Source organism: Lissotriton helveticus, chromosome 7 (assembly GCF_964261635.1).
Source record: "Lissotriton helveticus chromosome 7, aLisHel1.1, whole genome shotgun sequence".
Taxonomy (NCBI): Eukaryota; Metazoa; Chordata; class Amphibia; order Caudata; family Salamandridae; genus Lissotriton; species Lissotriton helveticus.
This window is the reverse complement of record NC_136068.1, coordinates 1,598,965,411-1,598,992,518: the sequence shown is the minus strand read 5'-3', so window position 1 is coordinate 1,598,992,518 and position 27,108 is coordinate 1,598,965,411. Positions and strand designations below refer to the sequence as shown.

General features: G+C 45.3%; 1 protein-coding gene across 2 annotated transcripts in view; it reads right to left on the bottom strand.

Annotated features, from left to right (window-relative positions):
• Positions 1-27,108, bottom strand: part of POLD1 (DNA polymerase delta 1, catalytic subunit) — a 493,173-nt gene that overhangs the window by 409,497 nt on the left and 56,568 nt on the right. For both annotated transcript variants that reach the window (XM_078655207.1, XM_078655208.1), the window contains exons 4-5: positions 20,076-20,216; positions 17,126-17,251 (exon numbers count right to left, since the gene is read on the bottom strand). In XM_078655207.1, coding sequence (XP_078511333.1) covers positions 17,126-17,251; positions 20,076-20,216 — 267 coding nt within the window. The remainder of the gene's footprint in view (positions 1-17,125; positions 17,252-20,075; positions 20,217-27,108) is intronic.

The window sequence follows — 27,108 nt, the reverse complement described above, 5'->3', positions numbered from 1 at the left end:
AGTTCGTAGGACTTTTGTAAGCGCACTGCGCTGCAATCTGCGCCTCTGGGGCCTGCTCGGGAATCGGCCTGCAGGCACTTAAGATGACAGAGGCTGAGGCTTCAAATGCCAAAAACAAACTAGCAAGATCAACGTGGGTACCCTGGCCTCTCCGGAGGCTGATACTGGAAAGAGGACTAAATGCTGACACAGGAGGCTTTGGGCAGGCACCAGATCCTATGAGGGGACAGTGGAGTGGTTTGTCATTGGGTGCCGGATGCATGTCAGAGCGAGAATCTAAGTTCTTTAGCTGAGATGTACTGATGTGCAGGATGTCCCAGGGCTAGGCTTGGGGTGCCAACAGAGGAATCAACTGGTTAAGTCGCAGTGCCCCTGCAATCGGAGGCCCTAGAGGCGGGAGCAGTGTGGTGGCCATGCTGAGCTACATACAGGAGGGTCCTTGCCAAAAGAGGTGACTGGGTGGCAGAGAAGGACAACTCCAAGCCCCGTAGAACGAGAATGCAAGCAAGGGACTTTATGCATAAAACCAACGCTTCTGAGCCTAAAAATCACACTTCAGATTAAGTGATTTGTAATGTCTTGGTCCTGACACTATTAGACATCTCTGCAGTTTTCAACACAGTAAAACACTGTGAGAAGTTGGCCTGATATATGATGCTCACTAGTTCTAGTGATCACCTTGTATCAGTCCAAACAACCCTTATGGTGATTGGTTGTAAGTCAACCTTATAGACCAGCTATCCTAATGGTAGCATGGACAAAGCAGTCTTAGGCTAAACTCTTTTGGCATGTGAAGCCAGCTGTTTTACCACAATATAACCCCTTGAATACCAAGTGAAAGAACACCACACAGGTTGTTATGAAAATAAACAGTATATTTATTAACAACAACACCTCTGAACTCTTTATGAGGTCAGAGGGCTAAGCACATGACAATCTCGTACGAAAAATACTACAAGTTGCACAAAATTACAAGGGTGCCCTAGGGGCACGACAAACCATATACTAAGTAAGTGGAATGTGAGAGTCAGTAAAAGGAATGGAGCTGTCCAGAGGCTGTAGGATCGGTGGGACCACGCTATACAAACTTCAGGTAGGTAATAGGAGGCCCACGGAACGCGTGTGCAGAGTGTGAACTCACACGCGAGATGCGTAACAACGTCTATGGACAGTATAGTTCAAGTTAAAGGTGAGTACGGACAATCCTGACTTGATAGGACTAAAACGACTGTGGAACTGGACACTAGGACAGTTAAACTACCCTTGAGCACCGAAATGCTCTTGTTACCTCACCCACAGGCCGCGGGTGCATAGGTGTCAAAGTGCGTCGGGTTCTCGCGTTGAAGTCAATGGAGCCTGAAAGAAAAGATGCTGCAGGCGACCAGGAGGAAGATGTCCGGTGCAATCCAAGGGTGGATTGTTGAAGAAGGAGACCTGAAAGCAGAGGGGACAATGTTCACAGTCACTAGCCAGTGACTGGAGTGGAACCAGGAAGGAACCAGATGTCGTCGTCGCGATCAGGTGAAGAGTGGACGCTTGACTCTGCAGCCACGTGGACCAGGAGGTGTCTTCGACGACCAGGATGGAGGCACGAGCTGTCCCACGCAGGCTCTCGCTGTCGGCGGTGTCGGATCCGGGCTTGGACTCAACAGGCCTTGGCAAAGGCAACCCACGCGGTGAGTGAAGAAAGCGTCTGGTGCGGACTAGGAGAGTCCGGGGTGCCCCTCTTTTGGAAGGGAGCAAGGGCCAGTCTGGAGCAACCAGACCAGCAGTGAAGATTCAAAGGTTCGTCGTCTAGGAGGCCACTAGCCAGCCGGCAAGTGACCAGACAATGCGTCGAGCAGCAAACAAGCAGAAGGGCCCCACGCAGAGCTCGTGGAAGCTGGAGGGCTGATCTTCGGTGCAGGGGCTGCTCGGGGTTGGGGCTTCTCAGTCCCCAAAGCACTTGGTCGAGTTTACCTCGGGAGTCGTGCTGGAAGCGAAGTGCAGGTTCGTTCAAGATGGCCGGTCCCACGTGTCTCGTCTCACCCACGGGTCTCAGCTTTGCTGCAGATGTAGGTAGAGGTCGGAGAGGTCTGGGAATCCGGGTCTCGTCGGGCTCTGAAGTCTGGATCCTCGAGGGAAGACGACAAAGTGAAGCCGCTGGACGCTTGATGGTGCCTGCAGTTGCAGGGCGGACACTCCTTGTCCACAAGGGAGATTCTTCAGTCTTCTGTGGAGCAGAACGTCGAAGGCCAGAGTTTCTTCTTGTTGAATAGTTCAGGATAATCTAATTTGGAATGGGACCAGCTCCTACCTTTATTCTCCTAAAGGGGGCTGAACTACTGACTAGGTCCCTCCCCTGGGTGGGACCAGGAAGGGGGGTGGTTACACCCCCTATCCTTTGTCCGGTTTCCCGCCAGAGCTGGGGCAGGGATGCCCCAGCAACTGGTTTGAACCGGTGTATGCACAGGGCACCTTGTGTGCCCCAGGCATGTCTCATTCCTTTCAGGCCTCCCTACCTCAATACACAAAATCCTGTCTGGGGTGGTGCTAGCACCTCCCAAGGCAGGAAACCCTTTGTCCAGGCCATCCTCGCTGGAAGGACTCCCAGCAGCAGGAGGTCAGACTTGTGTCTGTGGTGGCAGCATCCATTTTGTGATGCTGAGGCTCGAGTTAACTTTAACCGGGTTTTACAGTTACATACATGTCGTGTCCCTCTAGAAGGGTGGAATGCTACCCCCGTCGCCAGAATTGGCGAGGGGGTAGTATTCCAATTCGTATGACACCTTACTCGACATGGTTTGATAATGTTATACCAGAGTTAGCATTTAACCGCGAGGTTGATAATGCACTTAAGAGTATATGGTATAGCGTTATCATGGAACAGCTATTAGGACTTGGTTCCGCAAGCTGCAAACGGGCTCAGCTCATGCCAGAGCACCATCTCACATAATTCCAAGCACTCTGCCTTCAGGATTGATAAGGCCTTCCATAGGAGTGACTGATAGGAATATATGTGTCCATTTTAGGGTTAGATATAGGTATACTATATCTACAGCAAAGGGTGTTTACACCGCCTTGCCCCAGCTGTCATGCAGCCAGTTGTGTCAGATTTAGATGGCTAGCCAGGGGTGGCATAATACATGCTTCAGCCCCTAGTATGCCCTGGGTACACCTATGCCCTGGGTACAGGGACTGATAAGGTGGCCCAGTACCAAATGGTAAATGCACCTAAAGTACATGTTTGTCAATTTAGAGAGAGAACAGCTAGGCTGTGGGTCTGATTAGCAGGCCCACAGCCAGGGAAAGTCGTAAACCAGTGAAGCAAAAAGCAAAAATCTGGGGTGACCATAGGATTGCAGACCCCACTCTCCTACAAACACTGCATTCTTTTAGGCAGTTTATCCTCTTTAGGGATCAGGGGTAAGTCCATTCATTTTCTGAAGTCTTTTCTCTCAGACTAAGAGCAGTTTGTCACCTTGGATGAGTTGAGTTCAATTCACTACACACACCCCACCCCCTCCCCACCTTTTTACCTTACCATGAGGGGTGCCACAGGGCTCATCGCTGAGTCCTTCACTTTTCAACCAGTATGTGACTCTCTTGGCTGACCTCATTAAATCTTTCGCGTTTGCAGTAGTGTCCTACACTGATGACACCCAGATCGCGGCGATACTGCCTTCAGATTCCACGACGGATTGTTGCAGACCAGGAAACGTTGCAATATTTCCTTAAACTAAACACAGGAAAATCAGAGGTACTAATATTTGAAAGGAACACTGACTTCTGGTATCCCAACTGGTGGATGCAGGATTTTGGAACCCCTTCTACTCCTGTCTCCAAGGCCAAAAACATAGGAGTTGTCTGACAGCAATCTACCCTTTGAGGGGCATATAGACACTTTTACCTCTAAGACATTAAGGAAAGTACTACTTCTTATTCCGCACGAGCTGCGGAAAACTGTACTTTCTACCCTCAGCATCTCAAGAATAGATTACTGAAATGGACTGTTTGCCAACATTAAAAGAGGCCTACTAAAAATGCCAATTCTTCAGAATGTAGCAGGGAAGTCCTAAATTTCAATCTGCTTCCCAGGGCCTTGTCCAGTTACACTGGCTGCCCATGCAAAAATCTCATAGACTTTAAATCTCTCTGCACTGCCTTCAAGGCCATGCATAATGTGGAACCTCAATATCTGAAACGTCATTTCCAATGGTATATTCTCTTCAGGTCACTTAGATCATCGTCCGCTTGCAATCTAATAGTTCCCAAATTTAAAAGATCTAACTGGGGGCAGGAGCTCTATCACATGCACTGACAGGCTCTGGAACTCATCATCTCAAAGAAAGAACAGGATTGTTCTACTTCCAGAAAGCGCTTAAAACATGGCTTTTAAACAGTTGGAGTAGGTGCTCCAACAGAATCACTAATTTTTCCATTAGATTGTGTTTTATCTCCAGGGCTTTAGCGCCAAGACACCCCAGAGTAGTAGTGAGCTTTACAAATGTATTTTTCATTTCAGGGATACGGATCAGCCAGAATGCAGCAGTTGAACTATAAGATTCATGTCTAGCAGTTGGCCGGCCAGGACAGTTGAAGTATCGATCAAACCCAACACCCCGAGTATCTCCTAAGGTACAAAGGGCCAATAGATAAATAACTGTGACCCACTCATGCTATTTCCCATGGATGGGAGATTAAGCTGCCTGGGTTACGGACGTAGTACTAAGAGGAAGACGAACACTGCTAACTAAGCTACACATAGGAAAAGATAGCCGCACTGTAGAAGTTTAAATCTTGGTGGAACAGGTGAGGATAAACTTGCCCAAAGCTGGTCCAAAGGATACTGCCTGATGCACTGGTGGCACGGACTCTTGCGCCACACTACTTAAATGGTCGAGGACAAGGAATCACCAAGCAGAGAAAAATCGATACACAAAAAGCTATAACGCAGTTAACCAGTCAGTGGAGGCAGGGGGTGGGAGGGGCCCTTCCCTCCGATATGGATACTACCTTACATGGAGAAGTTTGAGGGAAGCTCTGGAAGGCAAGATTGGTAAAATTGGTAAGGAGGTCACGCTGAAAGAGTCACCAAGGTTGAACAGCAGATCTTGGAGCTAGAAAATACAGTCACAGACCTAAAGGGGACTGTCACCTGCATTACTGCTACTTTTAAGGAGATGGCTATGAGAATAGAACATGCGCAAAACCGATCACTGCCAATAATCTGCTATTTATTGGATTCCCAGAAGGAACAGAAGTTAAAAACTTGGCAGACTTTATAACATTAAAAATGCAATAGGGGGGGGAGGAGCCTAGCTCGCGACCGAGATGGCCGCGCTTTAGCTCGGCTCCGTTCGCCCGCCTGTGTTTTTCACATTTATCCTGCATTTATCCTGCCCCGGGAAGCCCTCCTTGCTGTGTGGTACTACTACGACGCACTGCAGGCACTTACCACTTGTTCCGGTTGTCCTGGCTGCTGTGGGTCCGGTGCAGTGCCCCCGACCATTCCCGGGACTCGAAAGCGGACTGGCCTGGTTCTTCGTCCCGGCTCCTGGGCCGGATGCAGCCTGCGGGCTTGCCCTTCGGGGCGCGCTGGAGGTGATTGGAGGGCCGCTGTTCGTGTGAGCCGGAGGTTCCTGGCTGAGAGACTCCTGTGTGGCGGCAGCCTTGGATGGTGACGCTGCCCTTCATTATTGGGGTTCTTCGTGTGTTCAGCTTCCTCCCCCTTTGTTCTCCGGTCCGGCCATTTTGTTCTTTGCCGCCCGGACTCGGAGAATGGGACTGGCGACATTGGGGGGCCGGCGAATCCCCTTCTTCTGGTGGCCCCCCTTCCTGTCCGGGGTGTTCTTCTGCCTGTCGGCGGGACTTCATCTGCTTGACTGCCGCCCCGGCGGAGGTTGTTGGCCGCGCGGCCTGTTCGGGCTCTCAAGATGGCGACCAACCCCATTTGTTTGGGCCGGGCCCGGACGAGCACTGGGGGCCCGCCGCAAGGCCCGGGTGTCGGATACTGTGAAGGTTTTCCTGTACTTAAGGGGATCTTAAACGTCCTGCTATCCTGGCGGCTCTCGGTGGCCGTGCCACTCCTGGCTCTGCAGACGGATCCTCACTGCGGGCCTCCCGGGCCCCCACGACCGGATGAGGCATTGATATCGCGGGGTGTGGCTGGTACTCTCCTGGCGGACTCGGCCCCGGCTGCCGCCCCGGAGGTGCGCAACCTGATGGCGCCTTCTCCTCCTGTGCTGCCTCCTCTGCCCTTGGCCCGGGAGCTGGATTTTGTTTTGCCGGACTTTCATGATTCTCCTGGTCCCTCTCAATCACCACTGCCCGATGACGTCTCCTGTGCCGGCCCGGATGGGTCGGTTTTTATGGATATATCCTTGGAACTGTGCCTGCATCGTTTGCTACATCCTGTGATTTTCCTGGATCTTCCGTGCTTTTCTTCCTGCGACTTTTTTGGACTCCCGTTGGACTCTCCTGCTGCCTGCCTTCTGTTCTTTCTGGCAGGGTCCTCGTTGGATCGGACCCTTACTGCTTTGGATAAAAAGGGTCAGGGCTGATGAAAACTGACTCTTATATGCGGTAGCTCATGAACGGTTTGGATGATCTCTGTGTCCTGATATGGTTCTGTGTAATTGGTTAATGCTCCTGGACTTTGGCCTGATACTCTTTGGCTTCCCGAGGACTTGGACCTTTAACCCGGGCGGGTGGATGGGTGCGTTTACTCCTGTCTTTGGCCCTCCCCCGTGTGTATGTTTGTTTGTCTTTACTCCCTTCTTTCCTTCCCTTCCTTCCCCCCCCCCCTTTTTATTGTCTTTTAATTCCAACTTTTCTTGCTCCACTATATTTCGGGTTCTATTTAGGGCGACAGGCACGCTGCGGGGGGGGTAGGCCGTAGCCTTCTGCAGGGGTGCAGGGTGGGCTTAGGGGTGGGTGGGGGGGGTCTGTTTGTGTCGGGGGGTCTTTTTCCCCCCTTATTTTCCCTTTTTTGTTCTATGGCTCTTGTGTATTCACTTTTTCGGGACTCTGTCACCTCGTATCTCCCCCGGGGGTTTTCTGTCCTTCTTCCGGTGTGTGGCTGATTGTGGTTCGCTGCCTATTCTGGTATCGTGTTTCTGTTACATCGCATGCCGGTTTTATTGTCCTGTTTTTCCCCCTGGGGGTGCATGGTCTGGCGGGTGTTCCTTTTGTTGTCTTTTTCTCCCTCTTTCCCTTCCTCCTTTATGGAGGTCCCCCTTTTTCGTTGGGGTGCGTATTGTATAGTCTTTGTGATGGGGCTCTTTGACCACGTCTTCTTTGTTCGGGTAGGGGCGGAGGTGAGTGAGCGCGATTGACTGTTGCCACTGTCGCTATTTGATGGTCTGATTCTGTTTCTGTCCTTTGCTAGATTTGATTATATGGCTTCATTTTCTTACGTTGTGTTTATAAAATGGCGGCTTGCCGCGGTCCCTCCCTTGTATTCTCATAGACGGCCCGTTATTCCTTTGGTCCCCTCCCCGTGCTAGAAAATTAACCTTTATTATCCTGCTCTTACTGAACGCTCGACGGTTTTTATTGCTTCACCAGTGCTCCTGATGTTATATCCTGTGCAGATCTTCTTTTTGTATGCTGGTTATTTGACCATTCTGTTCTGGCCAGCCCGTGGGGTTGTAGGCCAGTATTTGTGAGCTTTCATTGTTCAATAAAGGTTTAAAAAAAAAATTAAAAAAAAAAAAAAAAAAATGCAATAGGTCTCGCCTTTCATTAAGTTAAAGCCATTTGCTTTGCCATACGATACCATTAGCAAAGCAAATGGCTTTAACTTAATCAAAGGCGAGACCTATTGCATTTTCAATGCTTGTTATGATGCCCCAGAATGCTGCGCCAAGTCAGACTGGAGTCGGGGCTCGTGAAGCAAAAAGCAAGCAAGACTAGGTGGCTTTGTCAAACTCTGTCTCAAGCTAAGAGAAGCCAAGGAAGACTCAGACCAAAGAATCTGGATTGAATTATCTACAAACATGGGCCCATTCAGTGACTATCTACGGTCTAGAAGAGTCCCTACAAATAAAAAAGCTATGGGAACTGCCAACGTTATTTCACGTCTTTAGGAAACATGTAAAAAAAAGTATGTGTGAGCTTTCGCTTTTGGAGGATAACACACCTTCTCAAAGCGTGCTCACTCATAGATTACCATCCAATCCTATAAAACCTTAGAGTAGCAGAAAAACCTAAGTTCTAGTTCTTCACTCCATGAAAAATTAAAATAATGCGCTTTCATTTGGGAGATTTCCCACCACTGATACTTCCTACAAAATATCTTTAAAAAGGAAATAATAAATCCTGCAGAGACTGTAATAAAGCTCCCAAAACATTTACGCACATTATTTGCATTTACCCAGTATTCCTGACACAGCAACGACATTTTCTACAGTATTCTTACAATTCACTGGGAGTGTGAACTTTCCGTCAAGCAGTTATAGCATGTTTCAACAGGGGCAACTAAAACAAGTTATGTTTCTAAGATGCCCTTCCAAATGAATTTTATGTCCTGTGTGTAAAATTGTTGTTAGCACCAGTAGTAAGATAATATCTCTTTAGGAGTTCTCAAGATGTCTTTTTAATTGTATTTTTAAGACTAACTTTAATTGTGCTCTTTTTATATGCAGTGGTTTTCATTAACTAAGCACGTTTAATAAAATTTGAGATTTGAATTTGAGGTTTTCATCGACAGAGTACTTTCAAAGGTGTTTTTTCCTGTTAGAAGGTTGGTAAACTCAATTGGCCATAAATTGTTAGCGGTAAAATTGTGAAATATGAAATGTTCCTTTGCTTTTAAAGGCAACTCGTGTCCCTGCTAAAATAGGCAGCTAGGGCTTTCCCACTGAGAAATACAAAACTGGCTGTTGATGCCGCCCCCGTGTGGCTATTTTTGTAGATCAGCAGTGCAAAAATATTTCAGAGAAGGTTATTTTTAACTCTACGCGAGTTTGTTTGTGGCTTTAGTAAATGTTGCATACTTTGAGACAAACATCATCCTTTGCCACATAATCTCGTTTTCCAACAGAAAACGGTATACATCCTACTCCATCCTAGACTGATCACAGATTACAAAAACACTGAATAAGAAAGGCAACGCCCATCTTCGCAGTCTGCAGGCTAACGAGCCATCGCCGCCCAGTCACCCGACTCCCACCCCACCTCGTCAGTGATGTCTTTCAGTTGGTGGTTGCTTGTTTTCTCAGTTAAGTTCCCTATTGAACGGCCTGATGTAGTGAGAGGTGCGCTTTGACTCCAGATCAAAAACATATGGCTCGTTTAACTATATCAAGTACAGGGTGGAGATAGTCATTCATTATTTTAAATACAAACTGCACCCTTCACCCATGCAGGAGAGATTAAAAATGATATTCATAAAGTACGAAGAACAACCATGAATGGGTCACTTTATATATCGCACCTGTACAAGCAAAAAAGTTTGCTCACTTTTGCATTTCTAATAAATGGAAACGTACGCATGTGATATTCCCACATGAGAAATATCTAACTGACTGTTCTGCAAGACTGCTGTCAGTCTGAAGGTGGACCTCGCTGCAGCCTCACAGGGTAACACAGAATGAGCCAACAATTGACATCGAGGGGGAGGCCAGTTCAAATAAGGTAGAATAAAAGGAGTACGCCATTAATTGCACGAAGCCTGCGCGTGTAGGTTTAAAATCTGCTTATTGAAACAGCGAATTTGTTTTACGAGCTGGAACAAACTTTCAGGGAAGAAAATCAAAAATGGGTACCTTTCACTGAAAATAAAAACATCTCTTTTTGGTGGTTAATGCCATCTTGGACGTGCTGCATTCTGTCTAAGCCCCCACACTTTCCCCTTTCGGAGGCCCCAATGCAGCCAGGGAAGGAAGTCCGTCATTTATGCAATGCTGAGAAAGTTTGAAAATAATCCATCTGACTTTTCAAATCCTGCAAGTTTGTTTGCAGTGTAATAGAAATCAGCAAGAGAGGAGCATTTGTTGACTGCTCGCGTTTCCTGCAGAGAATCACAAATTCAGCATAGTACTTTTTTTAAACCCCTTAACTTTTTATTTTTCAACCCCGTAGTCTTTTAGGCACCACACACTGATAGAACTCTACCAGCTGCCCTTCCTTGCCAACGGTGTGTTCAAAACTAGCTGGCGTAGCTAGGAAGCCATAATGGCCTGCACTCTTGTCTATCTGACAAGCTCCTGGTGGCTCTCGGCACCCACGCAGCACGGACATCGCCAGCAAACAAAGAAAACACAAGGCAGCAGTCGTCTTTATTTGTGCACAAAGGGTCTTGAACAACGTCTGCCAGCGAAACCTGCGAAAGAAGGATGGGAGGAGCGAAGAGAAGACAAGCTGTCGCCAGTGTGAAAAATATAGTGCGTCCGTCTCTGGCTGGGAGTAAAGCATCCAGTCCCAGCATGCTCATCTTCTGCCCGTTCATGTGCACTTCTGGAATCCGTATTGATTCAAAAAAGGCTCTCGCATGGCAAGAGCAACGCATGCGCGCTGCTAACACCAGGCGAGACCTAAAAATGACTGATGACTGTAATACCCACAGACAGCCTCTCCTCATATTTTGTGATAGAGAAAGGCCATAGGGCACTAAAAGCGTAGCCCCCCACCTAGTTCACTAGCAAGGCCTAAGCTTGTTTTCAGAATCATTAAGCTGTAGACCAGATCCTTAGAGAGGCTCTGTTCAGAGGAGAAATCCTTTATGACAAACAAAATACTAATATTCCCGGACTACATATGAATGTTCCAAATACAGAGGAAAACGTTTGACCAAGTGAAAAAAAAGCTCTGGGCAGATGGATTACATACAGGTTGCTCTTGTCGGCTAGGCTCGAAATCCTTTTTAAAGGGAAAACCCATTTCTTTGACACACCAGAGGAGGCTTGGACTTGAGTGGAAAAAATGCCTCCGCTTTGTCACAGGGCGGGGCATGAACAGCCTGGGAATAAAGCAGAGCTCATCCAGCTGAAGCCAGGGAGAGGAATAAATCCAACAGACATAGAAAGGCATCACGAAAATGGCAGACAAAAAGGGCCCAGTTAGTTAACACACTGTCAACAGAAATGGGCATGGAAGACAACAGATTATGAAGCAGAAACCTCCACAAAGAGGACAGCAGGGCAGAAGGCAGTCCCGGGGTACACTAACATGCAACATCACTCTACAGATGCAGGGTACAAGCAAGATATAGATGAACAATCAATTAAAAAAAATCATCCATCCAATAGGAGGACCCTGGGTAGAAGATGGACCATAGGACAACCACTCATTTGAAGTGCATTCAGGAGTGATTATGGAACGTAATACTTTACTTCAAAAACACGGGAAATGGAATGAGACTTCACAAAATGGATAGGGGGAGAGGTCTACACAGAGGTCAGCTTATGCTGCCCCCAAACCCCTTTGTCCTACCGCTGGTCAAATGCTGGAAGTAATAAATTCATGAAAAAAAAAGAGTGGAGGAGGGCGACAGGCCTTTCCTAGGCCAAGGTGTGAGCCGTTAAAATTTTAGTCTGTCGTTAATGCTAGAGTTAGATACAAGGAAAAGTGGGGCGGGGGAATGATGTCCACAAGGAGATTGGAGGGTTTAATTGCGACATCTTTGTGATAATTATTTAGTTAGCTAGCACAATGAGGCATCTCAAGGAAACAGAATGCAGGGATTGGCAAGCAACGTTCACATCTGGTAACTCAGATGCTACATAGGGAACATGAACTGTAAGGTGCTGTCATGGAATATGAACAGATTAGGAAATAAAATTAAAAGAGGGCTGGTGGTCCAGTATCTAAAAAGGCAAGACCCATGTTCGAATGCTCCTGAAGGAAATACACATCATGGGCACTAACTGTAGAATGCTGGGCAGGGGTCACCACAGGTTCTTGGTACACTTTCGGGTCACAACAGGGTCCAGGGGAGTTGCCACACTCGCAAAAAAAGAATCCTCTATTCCAAACTAAAATTCTGGACAGATCCCAATGGTTGCTTATTAAAGTCCAGGGGCAATGGAGAAGGCAGGACATTAAGTTATTGAGCAGGTACGCCCATCCTATGTTACAAAACATGGTACAGAAAACAAAAGGGAGGGTACTACTGGAAGCGGATTCTCACCTGCATATAATTAGGAGGGACTTCAATGATGTAATATTACCCAAATCAGATAAGACGACTGCTCAGCCAACATACTCATCGCATAGCACACATCTCGTCCAATTTACCCGTGCATTGGGCCTCATAAATATTAGGAAACTCAAACAACCCAATGACTGACAATTTTCTTACTTTTCTGGGGCACAAAGTATCCTCCCGATTGGACTATGTGTTTATAGCCAATGGGGAAGCTCAACCAATAAGCAAGGTAGAATTTTAGGCAAGAGGAATTTAACATCACTCGCCGCTAACAGTAATTATGTGAAAAGAACGGGGAAAGGGAAACTAGAATGGAAACTTAATGTGTGTGAACTGAAAGATCCAAAATCATTTCAGAGACTACAGTTAATTTGGAACTATACTTTAAAGAAAATTATGAATCAGCTGACTCTCCAGAGATACTCTGGAAGGCGTATAAAGCAGTCCTCGGAGATAGAGCACAGAATATTATAGCCTGCAAAAAGAAATGCTGGTTAAATGACATAGTGGAACTAGAACATAAACTCTTGCAGTTGCTAATAGTTCAACCATATTGTCCAATAAGTTGAAAATAATGAGAAAAGAATACTCTGATATGGCACAGAATGCGGCAGGCCAACTGCAGCTGGCAATACAGCACAAACTGTAGGAAGCAGTAGTAGAGGCCGGCTGATTGTTGGTTTGGCTCAGCAGGAGGGAAGATGGGGAAAGATGGGTGGAAGAAATAGTAGATGAAGAGGGAAGATAATAAGTTACTTACCTGTAACTGCAGTTCTCCAGTATTGGTATCTTTCATAAATTCACATGCTTGAATTATTCCCAGTATTCGAAGTGGGAGCCCCATAGTACCATAATAAAGCAGTATGCATCACTATCATAGTCTATAAAAGCAATGAAAAAGTCAGTTTGATAGTCTATGTCCTTTTTTTTTTTTTAAAGGACCAAACTTTAACTATAACTATATCAGGCAAAACCACTTCCAACAGAGGTTGAGTCCCTCAGATTTTCAAGCACAAGTGGGCATAAATAATCCCAAGCTATAATGGATGCCTTTCCGGGGAGGAGGGTGGATTGCATGTGAATCAATGAAAGATACTGGAGAACTGCAGGTACAGGTAAGTAATTTATTTTCTACTCAAGTATTGGATCCTTCATAGTTTCACATGCTTGAATCAGAATAGCAAGCAGTTACTGTGTTTGTATATCTTATAGTAATAGCTCAACTTGCGGATAGTGCGTAGAAAATATATACATAACATTCATATGCAACTTCATAAATTAATATATAAATATAGATTGATATCATACATTAAAATTTGCATAAATACATAAGCAAACACATGGAACCAAAAGAGGCTCCCCTTATTGAAATAGGTGGTGTAGTAAAACCTGTTCAACCGCTGCATCACTGCGCTGTGTCAATTCCAGGTAATAATGATGCATGAATTATATGCACACTCTTCCAAGTCGCAATCCGACATATATCTTCTACAGAGGCACTGCCGCAAACAAAGTAGTTGAGGTGGAAACTGCCCTAGTTGAGTGCACACTGATTTTCGCTATGGGGGCTTGCCAGCCTTTGAGTTCCAGAACTGGATTGCAGCTGAAATTCAGCGAGCGATGGTTGCCATCGTAACTGGAGCACCCTTAAGAGTGTGTCCCTCTAAGTCCAGCAGTTGGTCAGGTTCATGAATTGTTTAGCGCGATGTAAGTAGAATTTTAAATATCATATAGCGTATGAACAGGCCTCTCAGCTGGTGATGTTGGATTCTGGAAGAAAGTCCGAAATATAGGTAAATTGAGGCAAAACTTGAAGGAACCGTGGGAATAAATCTTTGGATTGGTTTTGAGAAGTAATAAATTGCGGAGGCTCAATTAAGTTCTGGAGTTAAGAAAGCCTTTATCTCCTCTACCCTCCTGGTACAAGTGAGCGCTAAAAAAAGGCGACATTGCATTTGCGAAGCGCTTACTGGAGGAAAAAAGTCTGAATAATTATTCCATGAACTGAGTCTGCAAGAGCAGAAAGAGAAAATGTAAGGAGCATCTAAAGAGATATTGCTTCAAGCCGTACCTTAACAGACACATGTACCAACCGTACCTGAGCTAACGAGGGGAGATATGGTAGTAATCTGACAGATTATGCTAGTAGAGGATGTAGGTTTCATTTCTGGCGCCATAGGCAGAAACATTTCCATTACAGTTTATATGTCTAACATGACTTCCACCTATATTTGGAGAACATACACCTGCAGTCCTGAGAAATATTGAGATCTTTGAATTCATGGAGTTTAGGAGCTATGCACGTAAGAGGAGAGAAGCCGGATCAGGATGAAGGACCTGGCCTTAGTTCATCATCAAATGTTTATGGGATGTTGGAAGGTGAATGTGGTTGCATTCCGAAGCAGGAGAAACTCTGTGAACCAATGTTGCATTGGCCATCTGGAGGGCTATCAGGATGAGACCACACCGCTCAGCTTTCCTGTTGCTGAGAACCTTTGGTATTAAAGGTATCGGGGGAGGAGGGGGGGTTAAGCATAGATCCCAGACCATGCGTCGGAAGGAATTCCCTCACGATCCTGGATGTGGAAGACAACTTGCATAGGATTGGCATTTGCAGATTTTATTTGTTGCAAAGAAATCTAGAGCCAGTTTTCCCCAGAACGAGAAGATCATATTTAGCGCCGACTGCTCAAACACCTATTCGTGAAGGATGTTTCATTGCACGCTGATGGTATTGCCCGTGCGAACTAACACCGAAGACTCTGTTATCATTAGCAGGAAAACTGGGAGACTGAGTTAGATGGATTTGAGCTTCAGGTGATTGATATGCATGCTCTTTTGGAGCAAAGACCACTTTCCTTGAATTTGCAGATTCTGTAGACGACCACCCCAGCTCTCCAGCGAGGCATACAAAGTCATTACGAAGTGAGGTATTTGAGGTAAGAGTATGAGGTCCTCTGATAGGTGGGTGTCTGGGACCTCCAAGCTAGAGCTTTCATGATACCTATGTGAAGATCACCAAGCCCTTGAACAATTCTTTTGCTTTAATCTATTGTTTTTGTAGCTATTCCCGTAAGAGTCTAATTTTCAGGTGCGCAAGAGGGATCATATTGATCGCTGAGGACATGATGTCCCGAAGCTAACAGAAAAGAGACACTGAATTCTTTGTTTTTGTTGTTTGAGAGTGTTTGTTGTTTGGGGAGGGATAGAAAGTCTTTGTCTTGGACAGTATCTAGTGTTGTGGCCTAGGAACAGAATCTTCTTGGATGGATGAGTTGATGATCTTTGATAATTCACATGTTGACCTAGTTTGTGAAACAACTTTAGGCAAGCCTCTGTGGCCTTTGACGGTTGAAATGTCATTGGTGCTTTTATCAACCAGTTGCCGAGGTAGTGGAATACCGGATGCAGCTGCTTTCACTGTTGCCGCCGCACGCGCGCCCACCACTCGCGAGCTTCTTTGTCAAGTTGGAAAAAAAAGCTTGTTATGAGTAGCTGGAAGCCCGGCCGATTTCAGGCCGTCAATCAAGCGAGGGAAGTGCCCGCATGTAGTGAGCTGGGGCCATTTATAAGGCCTGAATTTCACTTTCCTGCAGAAAGCTTCCAAATGGAAGCTTTAATTACCTAAATGGCTAAGCTCCTCTGCAAACGCAGGACGGAATACCACCGAAGGTGGATTGTCATTCCGCGGCCGTCCGCCCTGTCTGCGCGCTTATCAGGCGAATTAATCACTGTCCTATGTGCCTCAGTTAGAGGCCGACCTACCCGGCTGAAATCATTACGGCACTGACGTTTCTCTGACAAAAGGTTAATTGGCTTCAAAATAAATGTATTGCCTAATGACTCCATTCGAATGTGGCGGCGGCGCCGTCTAAAAGGCCCGCTGATGTTATTTGTAAAAACCTGCCAATCCCCCAGCAGACCAGAGCGAGTTTTAAAATTTAATTTGAAAATCCGAAGTTGATCTTTAGCCTCCTTCCGCAATTTAATTATTGCTGTTGTCCAAGGACAGGTTCCCTTCCCCGCCTGTGATTTATCAGTCAGGGACTACATTTTCTGGGAACATACAAATATTGTGATGGATGTAAATACAAATGGTGTGCAGTAATGAAGGGGGTGGATTGAGACCCAGGCAGCAACTAGAATTGCTATCTCTGTGAATGTATGGGAGGTGTTAATTCAGGGTGTGCTTGAAAGTTCATAGTTGCCCAGCTATTTACCAGGGCCACTGGAATTACACAGCATAATGCGGCACATGTGATGGTATTACTTCCTTTTTTGTAATTTTATACTGGTAAACACTGACTGGGCAACGTTTTGCTCATCACTACCAGTTTAACACCCAAATTGGGCAATAAGGAACAAGAAAACAGAAGACCGGGCAACCTTTGCAAAGGGCCTTCTTATACTGTGTGGCAACACTTTTCGCCTTATTTTTTAGTAACTTTTCATTCACTTAAACTAGAAACATGTTTTTGTTTAAATCTGGAGATTATGTGGCATATGATGGATTATGTGGGAGATGAAGCAAGTCCATAGTTATGAGAGCAAGCACTAGCATAGCCAATAGGTCACGCCTTTGGGACCTTATAAGTGTTTAGCCATGCAACAGTTGATGTTGCTGCCCAAGGATATTGTGGTGGATACCTAAACACTTATAAGGTCCCAACGGCGAGACCTATTGGCTATGCCAATGCTTGTTAACTGTGGCTGCAGAGGGACTCCATGACTATGGTCATGGCAATGGAGTTGCTGAAGGGTTTGGTTTCTCTTTCCCTTTCCTCATTAACTCGTAACACTTCAGTCCCTCTTCCCCACCATTCTTTCCTCTTAGGACTACAGAGGGCAAGGAATGCAAGTTACGCAGTCCGTCTCTAATTATGAGGGGCCAGGACATTGGGATAGCTCACTACCACCTTCAGGGATAATAGTGTCAAGCTCAAGATTTAAACCCCACTTCTGTGACTCTGACAGCAAGGGCTGAGTGATACTTACTCTCTTTCATGCAGATATCGACAGCCAGAACTGCCTGGGAGATGCTCTCCTTGTTGGATCTCATGTCCTTGATGACTGCGTTGTTCAGCTCTTTCTTGAAGTCACTCAGGTGCTCCTCCTTAAAGCCTGGGAAAGCAAAACATTTGTGTTAGGTCGTTCTTAAGTATATCCATGTATACCACAGCACTTTTAAATCATCAATAGACTAAACCACGGTGCACTGTGAGGCATGATGGGTCAAGTTTATAGGGAGTGGATCTTGCAGTGGACGCATCAGTCTCATGAATGGCACATCCTCAAACACCATGAACAAGTGAGAATCTCTCCCGATGAGAAGATGAGAATGTGAGTTAAAGATTAATGGTGTCAGTGGAGGCATTTATGGGCAGGTGTCATTCTCCAGTGTTATTAGACATAATGCACACAATATTGATCAGTTTTCCAGAATTTAACCGCTACGTGATAAAGAAGATATTGTAGCTAAATATTAATCAGTGATCATATGCTAAGTTCCTTAATGGGGGGAACGTTTATTTATTGATATAATTTGTATCATCCACACTGCATACCTGAATTGCTTCTAGGTGCTTGCAAAAGTAAGGATTAGAGCAGAATTGGGAGTTATAGAGAATCAGGACAGGGTAATTTTGGGCATTTTGTCCTGTGTGAGAGAAGCCTGTGCGAGTTGGATACATTGTGTGGACCATTCACAGAAAAAACACCTGTCACCTCCGGACCTCCAGAATGTTTTAGCCATTAGGAGGTTGGGATTGTTACAGTGGAGGTGAATCGAGTATCTGTTGATTTTGGCTTGCAGGTGTGTATAACAGAACCGTCCAGCCATCTTAATGTAAGGCAGAGTATGCTGAAGGTAATTCGATCTTTTGACAAGTGCAAGCGGAGGTGAGATTTTTGTACTAGCACTATCTCACAACTATAAAACTACTTAAATAGAAAGAGATATCTGTTACGCATAGAATCAGAGCAAATTGGCTTTCCTTGAGGTTGGTACCGCCACAGTGGAGCGGATATGGTTAGGATTAGCATGCAACAGCAGGTCTCAAAACTGAGGGTATGTAGTGACCGAGGTATTTTCAAATGATTGGGTCGGTTATGACCGTTGCCCGCCACCATCTCAGCATATTTTAGCCTAATATAGTGATATTTAGGCCTGTTTCTGACTTTACCTTGTTTTATGGCAGTGCTGATTATTGCCTTTGACATGCTTTCATGTTACATAGTGATGTGTTCACCTGAAGCTACAAAGAAGGGTTTGATTATGTCTCTTTCTGTTTCTGACTTAATCTTGCTTAATGGCAGGCTTGCCTTTTGGCTTTGGCATGATCTTATGCCTTCTTGCATACTAATTTTGGCTCTTTGCAGGAGTAGGGGCCTATGCTTGAGCAACTCCATATTCTAAACTGCAGCCATCTTCTGAGCCTCTATAGGTGAGAGGTTATGTTTTAATTCCTAGTTGTTATTCGCTCTTGCTAAACTAGAGAGGACCGATTCTTATCAGAGGAATGTGCTCACTCGCTGCCGGAGTCATAGCAAAACGCTTGGCCAGCTGCTTGTTGTGCTCTCTTGGTACGAGGTGGTACAGGAACGGTAGGCAGAGTTTGCTAGAGACTTCGATGGAGAGCTGCATTCTATATTAGAGAAAGGGGGTCCGAGAGAGGATGAGATGTTGGTCTGGTGGCTTGGCGGTCTGGTGATACATCATGGTGCAGACGTGCAGTCGTGACTGTGGAACAGAGAGTCCTGACGAACCAGAGAGAGAGAGAGACGGACCCTTCTTCAAATGCAAAGATGTCTAAGAATATGGTGAGGTGTTCCATGTATACCTATTGTATCTAACTATTATTTTTATTTTCAGCTTCTACATATATGTATAGGTCAGTAATTGCTATTGTGAAGAATGTCTACTGTGATGTTTAGTTATTTCTTTCTTTTGTCATTCTATCATTGTGTAATAAAGAAACCCCAGAGCATATCATTTGTCTGTATTCCTTCTGAGGGAAGGCCGGGCCCCTTTTTTACCAAGTGCTCACGGAGGGATGGGTAAGTTCCCCTCCAACGGGTAGTTGTTGATACGGGAGGGAAATCGGCTCCCAGCATGGATGTCTAAATTCTAATTATTCTATCCAATACATTGCTAGGAGGAGCATGCGCTGTGTACCCTCTCGGATGGGGAGGTGTTGTGATTTGCTGTGTACCCTCTTGGTTGGGGAGCTGTTGTGACTTGTTATTTGCGAGCTCCTTGGCAATGGTCTTGTATTTTGTTAGTGCTTATTCCTTTCTTGGGTAAGTATTGTGAAATGTGGGGTCTTTCTGGATCCTGAGAAAGGATGTGGTAAGTAATGGCCTGGTGACTGACAAAAGCACCAAATATATACGAAAAGCAGGTCATTACAGGGCATAGCATGGCAGGCCTAATTTGCCTCACCCCCGTTTTCATTTGTCTGCACTGGCAGTGCTACGGCACATACTTTGCCACCTCCCCTCCTCTTTCCCCACTAGCAAATGCTTATGTGTATTCTGTATGCCGAGCATCTTGTGGGTTTGCTAAAGTACATACCCAATCTTCCCCTATCTCTAGAGTAAGCATGGGAAACATTTGTCCAACAATCGTCAGTCTTATCCTTTCTCGCCCATGTCTCAATAGCCTTAAACTTCAGATAGGCTATCTAGACTATAAACAGTCCAGGAGGGCACAATGTTGACCCGTTCAAGGTGGTAGCTAGCAGTCTGTTTAAACATACAGTCAACTCTTCATGCTCTGTCACAGACTGAATAGCACGCATTGAGGGTCATAACAGTCTTTGCAAGAACATATTTTCCATCACACTCATTGGCGCATGGGTTTGCATTGGCACGTGATTGGTGCACTTTGTCCCATACCCTCTCCCCATTGGTGCACTTTATCCCATAACCTCTCATCTTTGCTAACCAGTCTGCGCAGGCACATAAAAGTATGGTGCAAAGCCATGGATATGACAGCAGACACTGTTTCCTTCTGCAGTGATTCCAAACATCCGGACAATGGGAACGGGTCCCTGGGTGGCTCCAGGCATCCCTGAGACATGAGTGCCTATTAAGAAAAAAGAAGAAGAAAGAGAAAATAAATCAGGACATACATTATTAATAGCTTACTGTCATAACTGTGATACTGCACTAATCAAAAAATGACCCAGTCCTCAAGGCAACACAGAAATAAGTAGGGCTGTAAACAGTTCTAGATCGTCCAAAGAGCACTCTAATTATATCTCTATTCATAGAGATTATAACACTGTTTCAGGCTGTTGCCAACGTTAAAAAATGAGCCCATCTCTGATAAACAGAAAACCGTCCAACACAGTACAGACATTCACTAGAGGGACAACATTTAGGAAAAAGGTGTGAATAGCTAGATGACACCTCACGGGCGCACCACCAATGGGGCCCCTGGCTGGTACTCACCAGGTCGGCCCTGTTCTCATCATCGGTGTCAAATAGCTTAACGAAAACGTGTCCAAAACCCAAAGTAAGGAAAATAACAGTGAATGGTGCAGTGTACAAACAACATATATGTGACACGGACTAACAACGTTCAACATATAACACACACAAAACTGCGCAGCAAGATACTACTCATTACTTTATTTATATCTTCTTGTTGCATTGCAGTTTAACATGTAATATAAAAGGGTGAGATATGAATACTACCTATCGCCTCATACTCAACCCGCAGCCGACATGTTTCATTGCCTTAGGTATTATATCAGGCAATTTCTTCAGGGCCAACGTATATTTACGATGTCACTGCCAGCGATACTGTGCTTTTAAATGCTGGAAATCAAAAACATAAGACACACATATATATATATGTGGGCATCTGCCTGTAGCAATACTGCATATTTAATATCCACATTGCACCCTGTTATGGATTAAAAATGCTCTTTACCTAGATAAGTCCTTTACTTTCATACCGTTACCGCTCTGGCTCTGTGCAAAAATCTCAGACCCCCTTCCGATCGGTAAGTAGGGTCCCGCCTCCCTTCTTTAGGTGCCTGGACAAATGATACGGGGAAAACGCCATACGGGCGAAAATTAACATCAGCATGCCTACTCTCACCGTCTATTCGTCACCAGGTTCCGCGTTTGTATGCTTACTCGTGGAGGTACTGCAAACGGCGTTTCCTCAACACCGGAGCGTCATGAGCAGGGCTTGTAGTTTATTTATCAGCGTTTCCGCGTAGCTTGGCTCTGATTGGCCGGGCACACCACGTGGGAAGCAGGTCGATGATTGGACCATGCAACCACGTGGCCGCTTGCACATTTACGGTGTCTTTTGATCTATATAATAATGTCCTGTTACATTTGGTTTGTCATGTGGACTTACACTTACCCGGGTGAGATATAAACGCGGGGAAAATACTTTGTACACAGATGTAAATTCACATGACTCAAAAGGGCGGCCGCCATCTTGGAACAGTCTATCTTAATGACATGTCCCTTCGAAAACTTCAAAAATACAGCGGCCATCTTGGAATATTACTTCTGTTTCAAAATGTAACTAGTTTCTAATAAAGGAACCATATTTCAGACAGTTACTTGCCACCTTATCCAATTCCCCAGGCCCATTAAAATCCTATTATTAATGGTGTGGTAATGGTGTATTGTTATGGCGGTGACTATAAGCTAGAGACATATTCGCAGTGTGTATAGGTAAGTTCACAAGGGTTAGATAGATAAGCGAGAATCAGCTATCTTAGATGTTTTTTGCTGTTTATCAAACCACTGTATAACTGATACCTAGGCAATTCCTATTTTTTCAGTATGTTCTATATGTCGATGAATTATTGAGCCAAGAAACAACTAGATTATCGTAGTTTATTCCATTCTAGTAACTCATTAAGTCCCTGTTGTTCACTAGATTCTTGAAAAATCCAGCGCGCTTCTTTAGTCGCCAGCCGCTTCTCCATTGACTGCGCCTCCCCCATAACTCTCTCCAGTACTACCCACGTGAAGGTGTGCTTGTTGCGATGACAATGTTGCACTAGTTTTGTCGTTAGCTTGCCCTGTCGTATCGTGCTTAGATGTTCTTGAATGCGCAGTTTGATTTTGCGCGACGTCAGCCCGATGTATTCAAGGCCGCATTCACAGCTCAACCTGTAGACTACATTCGTAGTATTGCAATTGCTAAACTGATTTAACGTCCAGGTTTTTCCGGATTTTAGCTGGATGGTGTTACATTTATTGGTGATATGGCACACAGAACAGTTGCCACAGGGGTAATGGCCATTAGGTACAGTCGAGGCTTCTGGTTGTTTCCTCTCTATCATCCTAGTATGGACGAGTTTGTCTTTTAAATTGGAGGCCCTTCGAAACGCGAAACGAGGAGGTGGCATCTTATGGTCCTGTGTGTTAAGAAGGGACCAATGCTTCCTGATGGCTTGTCGGATTTTTGTGGCTAGTGGATCGTAAGTCATGACCACTGGTATACATTCAGATTTTTCTTTTTTATTTGACTCTAGGAGTGCTGTCCTCGGTGTATTGAGCGCTCTCTTGTTGGCTTGACGGATTATTTTACGCGGGTAATCCCGGGCTTGTAGCCTGTTGCTCAAGTCAAAAGCTTGTTCTCTGTAGGCCTCAGTTTTTGAGCAATTCCTCCTGTACCTCATAAATTGACCCACCGGGAGGTTATCCCTGAGGGCCCGGGGGTGGTAAGATTGGTACGTAAGGAGAGAATTTCTATCTGTTGGTTTTTGATGAACCCTGGTCTCGAATTTTCCATCTGCTGCCTCAATGTCCAAGTCCAGGTACACTGCATTCGTCCGGTGGTAGTTCCAAGTGAAGCGCTAGAAGTTCTAAAAGAAATCGCTGAACTAGAGGAAGCCATAAACCGTGACAGTAGTTTTGTTGATGCCAAGGAACAACTAGAAAAGATCAAAATAGATCTAGAGGAATACAAACAGTACATGGTAACACAAAAAATCAGAGGTCTACAACGTAACCTGCAACGCTACACACACGAGTGGGCTTTCCCATATACCAACGACTCCTACTACCAGCCTGCCCAAGAACAACAACCACCAGTTGGTGGCAGTAGAGGTGGTAAGGGGAATAGATTTCAACAGAAAAGAACCCCCACTAACTGGTCTTTCGCAAATACATCTAGCGAGGAGGAACTTGAACCGGCCCCGAGTACCAGCAGAGTGAGATTTAATCAACCTGCACCAATAAACACAGATCTGAACACCCTACTGAGGATTTTTTTAGAACAGGGCCAAGCTTCCAACAAAGGCCCGGGATTCCAACAACAGCAGGGAAGAGGAAGAGGACGGGGAAATCGACCCCCCCAACAACAACAATGGCAAACCTCCTCACCGAGGATGACACGGAGCCGGGGAAAGAAACCGCTAGGATGAGCATCGTTGTGAACCTCTCGGACCATAATTTGACTAACGGAGAAGAAGAAGTACTAAACAAAGGGTTAGGCTTCGTGCCGACACCGAACCATGATGCCTTCAAATGTCGGATGGAGTTTCACGAAACAATGCGGCGCATCAAGCTTAAAAAATTCTTTTGTAAACAACCAACAGAAGTAAGCAGGGGTTTCAATTCCAACTTAAGAAAACCCTCCTCTTTTTGCCCGCCAACCGCTACGCTTGGCCCAGAAACCGCGGTGTTTGAAGCAAAAGTCCTAGAGGAAATTAAAGGCATTGAGAATAAGAACCAGTCGATAGGCTTCAGGAATATGACGAAAGAAAATTGGGATTCCATTAAATCTTTGCAGAACAACGACAAAATAACCATCAAGAATGCGGACAAGGGCGGTGCCATCGTGATTTTAAATACATCTGACTACGAGGCAGAAGTTCGAAGACTTTTAAACGTCAGAACTAACTACCAACCCCTTGTCAGAGATCCTACACCTGAATTAAGAGAGATGATTAGGAATCTCGTTGCCAATGCAAAGGAAAAGAAGTGGATAAGTACAAGGGAGGCGGAGTTCCTCGTTAACACAAACCCTAGGACTCCTGCCTTCTATGTCCTCCCAAAAATACACAAGCCTGCCAGGCCTCCCCCTGGCAGGCCTATTGTGGCTGGTATTCAGTCAATTTTGGAACCCCTGTCCCAATTCGCAGACTACTACCTACGCGAATCGGTAATAACTCAACGTTCCTATGTCAAGGACACAGCAGATATTTTAAATGTCCTTGATTCAATGACCTACAATCCTGCCACAGAGTATATTGTGACTATAGACATCGAGTCGCTGTACTCGTGTATCCCCCAGGAAGCAGCCCTATTAGCAACTGCTAAAGCACTCAGCAAACAAGAGTGGTTCTATGATGCTCCACAGAGTTTTATCCTACAATGTGTAGAGCTAGCCTTGACAAGGAATTTTTTTGGCTACAAAAACGAGCTCTTCCTCCAAGTGACGGGAACGTCGATGGGAGCCACAATGGCACCGAGTGTGGCTTGTATTTATGTGGGGCAATTCGAGGAGCACGTCATCGATACCGATCAGAACCCTTTTAGGGAACACCTACGCCTTTGGAGGCGGTATATCGATGACGTGCTCCTCGTCTGGTCGGGAGAGGAAGACTGTCTCCTCCAGTTTCTCAATTGGCTGAACACGCAAGACAGGAGTTTACGCTTCACTTGGAACTACCACCGGACGAATGCAGTGTACCTGGACTTGGACATTGAGGCAGCAGATGGAAAATTCGAGACCAGGGTTCATCAAAAACCAACAGATAGAAATTCTCTCCTTACGTACCAATCTTACCACCCCCGGGCCCTCAGGGATAACCTCCCGGTGGGTCAATTTATGAGGTACAGGAGGAATTGCTCAAAAACTGAGGCCTACAGAGAACAAGCTTTTGACTTGAGCAACAGGCTACAAGCCCGGGATTACCCGCGTAAAATAATCCGTCAAGCCAACAAGAGAGCGCTCAATACACCGAGGACAGCACTCCTAGAGTAAAATAAAAAAGAAAAATCTGAATGTATACCAGTGGTCATGACTTACGATCCACTAGCCACAAAAATCCGACAAGCCATCAGGAAGCATTGGTCCCTTCTTAACACACAGGACCATAAGATGCCACCTCCTCGTTTCGCGTTTCGAAGGGCCTCCAATTTAAAAGACAAACTCGTCCATACCAGGATGATAGAGAGGAAACAACCAGAAGCCTCGACTGTACCTAATGGCCATTACCCCTGTGGCAACTGTTCTGTGTGCCATATCACCAATAAATGTAACACCATCCAGCTAAAATCCGGAAAAACCTGGACGTTAAATCAGTTTAGCAATTGCAATACTACGAATGTAGTCTACAGGTTGAGCTGTGAATGCGGCCTTGAATACATCGGGCTGACGTCGCGCAAAATCAAACTGCGCATTCAAGAACATCTAAGCACGATACGACAGGGCAAGCTAACGACAAAACTAGTGCAACATTGTCATCGCAACAAGCACACCTTCACGTGGGTAGTACTGGAGAGAGTTATGGGGGAGGCGCAGTCAATGGAGAAGCGGCTGGCGACTAAAGAAGCGCGCTGGATTTTTCAAGAATCTAGTGAACAACAGGGACTTAATGAGTTACTAGAATGGAATAAACTACGATAATCTAGTTGTTTCTTGGCTCAATAATTCATCGACATATAGAACATACTGAAAAAATAGGAATTGCCTAGGTATCAGTTATACAGTGGTTTGATAAACAGCAAAAAACATCTAAGATAGCTGATTCTCGCTTATCTATCTAACCCTTGTGAACTTACCTATACACACTGCGAATATGTCTCTAGCTTATAGTCACCGCCATAACAATACACCATTACCACACCATTAATAATAGGATTTTAATGAACCTGGGGAATTGGATAAGGTGGCAAGTAACTGTCTGAAATATGGTTCCTTTATTAGAAACTAGTTACATTTTGAAACAGAAGTAATATTCCAAGATGGCCGCTGTATTTTTGAAGTTTTCGAAGGGACATGTCATTAAGATAGACTGTTCCAAGATGGCGGCCGCCCTTTTGAGTCATGTGAATTTACATCTGTGTACAAAGTATTTTCCCCGCGTTTATATCTCACCCGGGTAAGTGTAAGTCCACATGACAAACCAAATGTAACAGGACATTATTATATAGATCAAAAGACACAGTAAATGTGCAAGCGGCCACGTGGTTGCATGGTCCAATCATCGACCTGCTTCCCACGTGGTGTGCCCGGCCAATCAGAGCCAAGCTACGCGGAAACGCTGATAAATAAACTACAAGCCCTGCTCATGACGCTCCGGTGTTGAGGAAACGCCGTTTGCAGTACCTCCACGAGTAAGCATACAAACGCGGAACCTGGTGACGAATAGACGGTGAGAGTAGGCATGCTGATGTTAATTTTCGCCCGTATGGCGTTTTCCCCGTATCATTTGTCCAGGCACCTAAAGAAGGGAGGCGGGACCCTACTTACCGATCGGAAGGGGGTCTGAGATTTTTGCACAGAGCCAGAGCGGTAACGGTATGAAAGTAAAGGACTTATCTAGGTAAAGAGCATTTTTAATCCATAACAGGGTGCAATGTGGATATTAAATATGCAGTATTGCTACAGGCAGATGCCCACATATATATATATGTGTGTCTTATGTTTTTGATTTCCAGCATTTAAAAGCACAGTATCGCTGGCAGTGACATCGTAAATATACGTTGGCCCTGAAGAAATTGCCTGATATAATACCTAAGGCAATGAAACATGTCGGCTGCGGGTTGAGTATGAGGCGATAGGTAGTATTCATATCTCACCCTTTTATATTACATGTTAAACTGCAATGCAACAAGAAGATATAAATAAAGTAATGAGTAGTATCTTGCTGCGCAGTTTTGTGTGTGTTATATGTTGAACGTTGTTAGTCCGTGTCACATATATGTTGTTTGTACACTGCACCATTCACTGTTATTTTCCTTACTTTGGGTTTTGGACACGTTTTCGT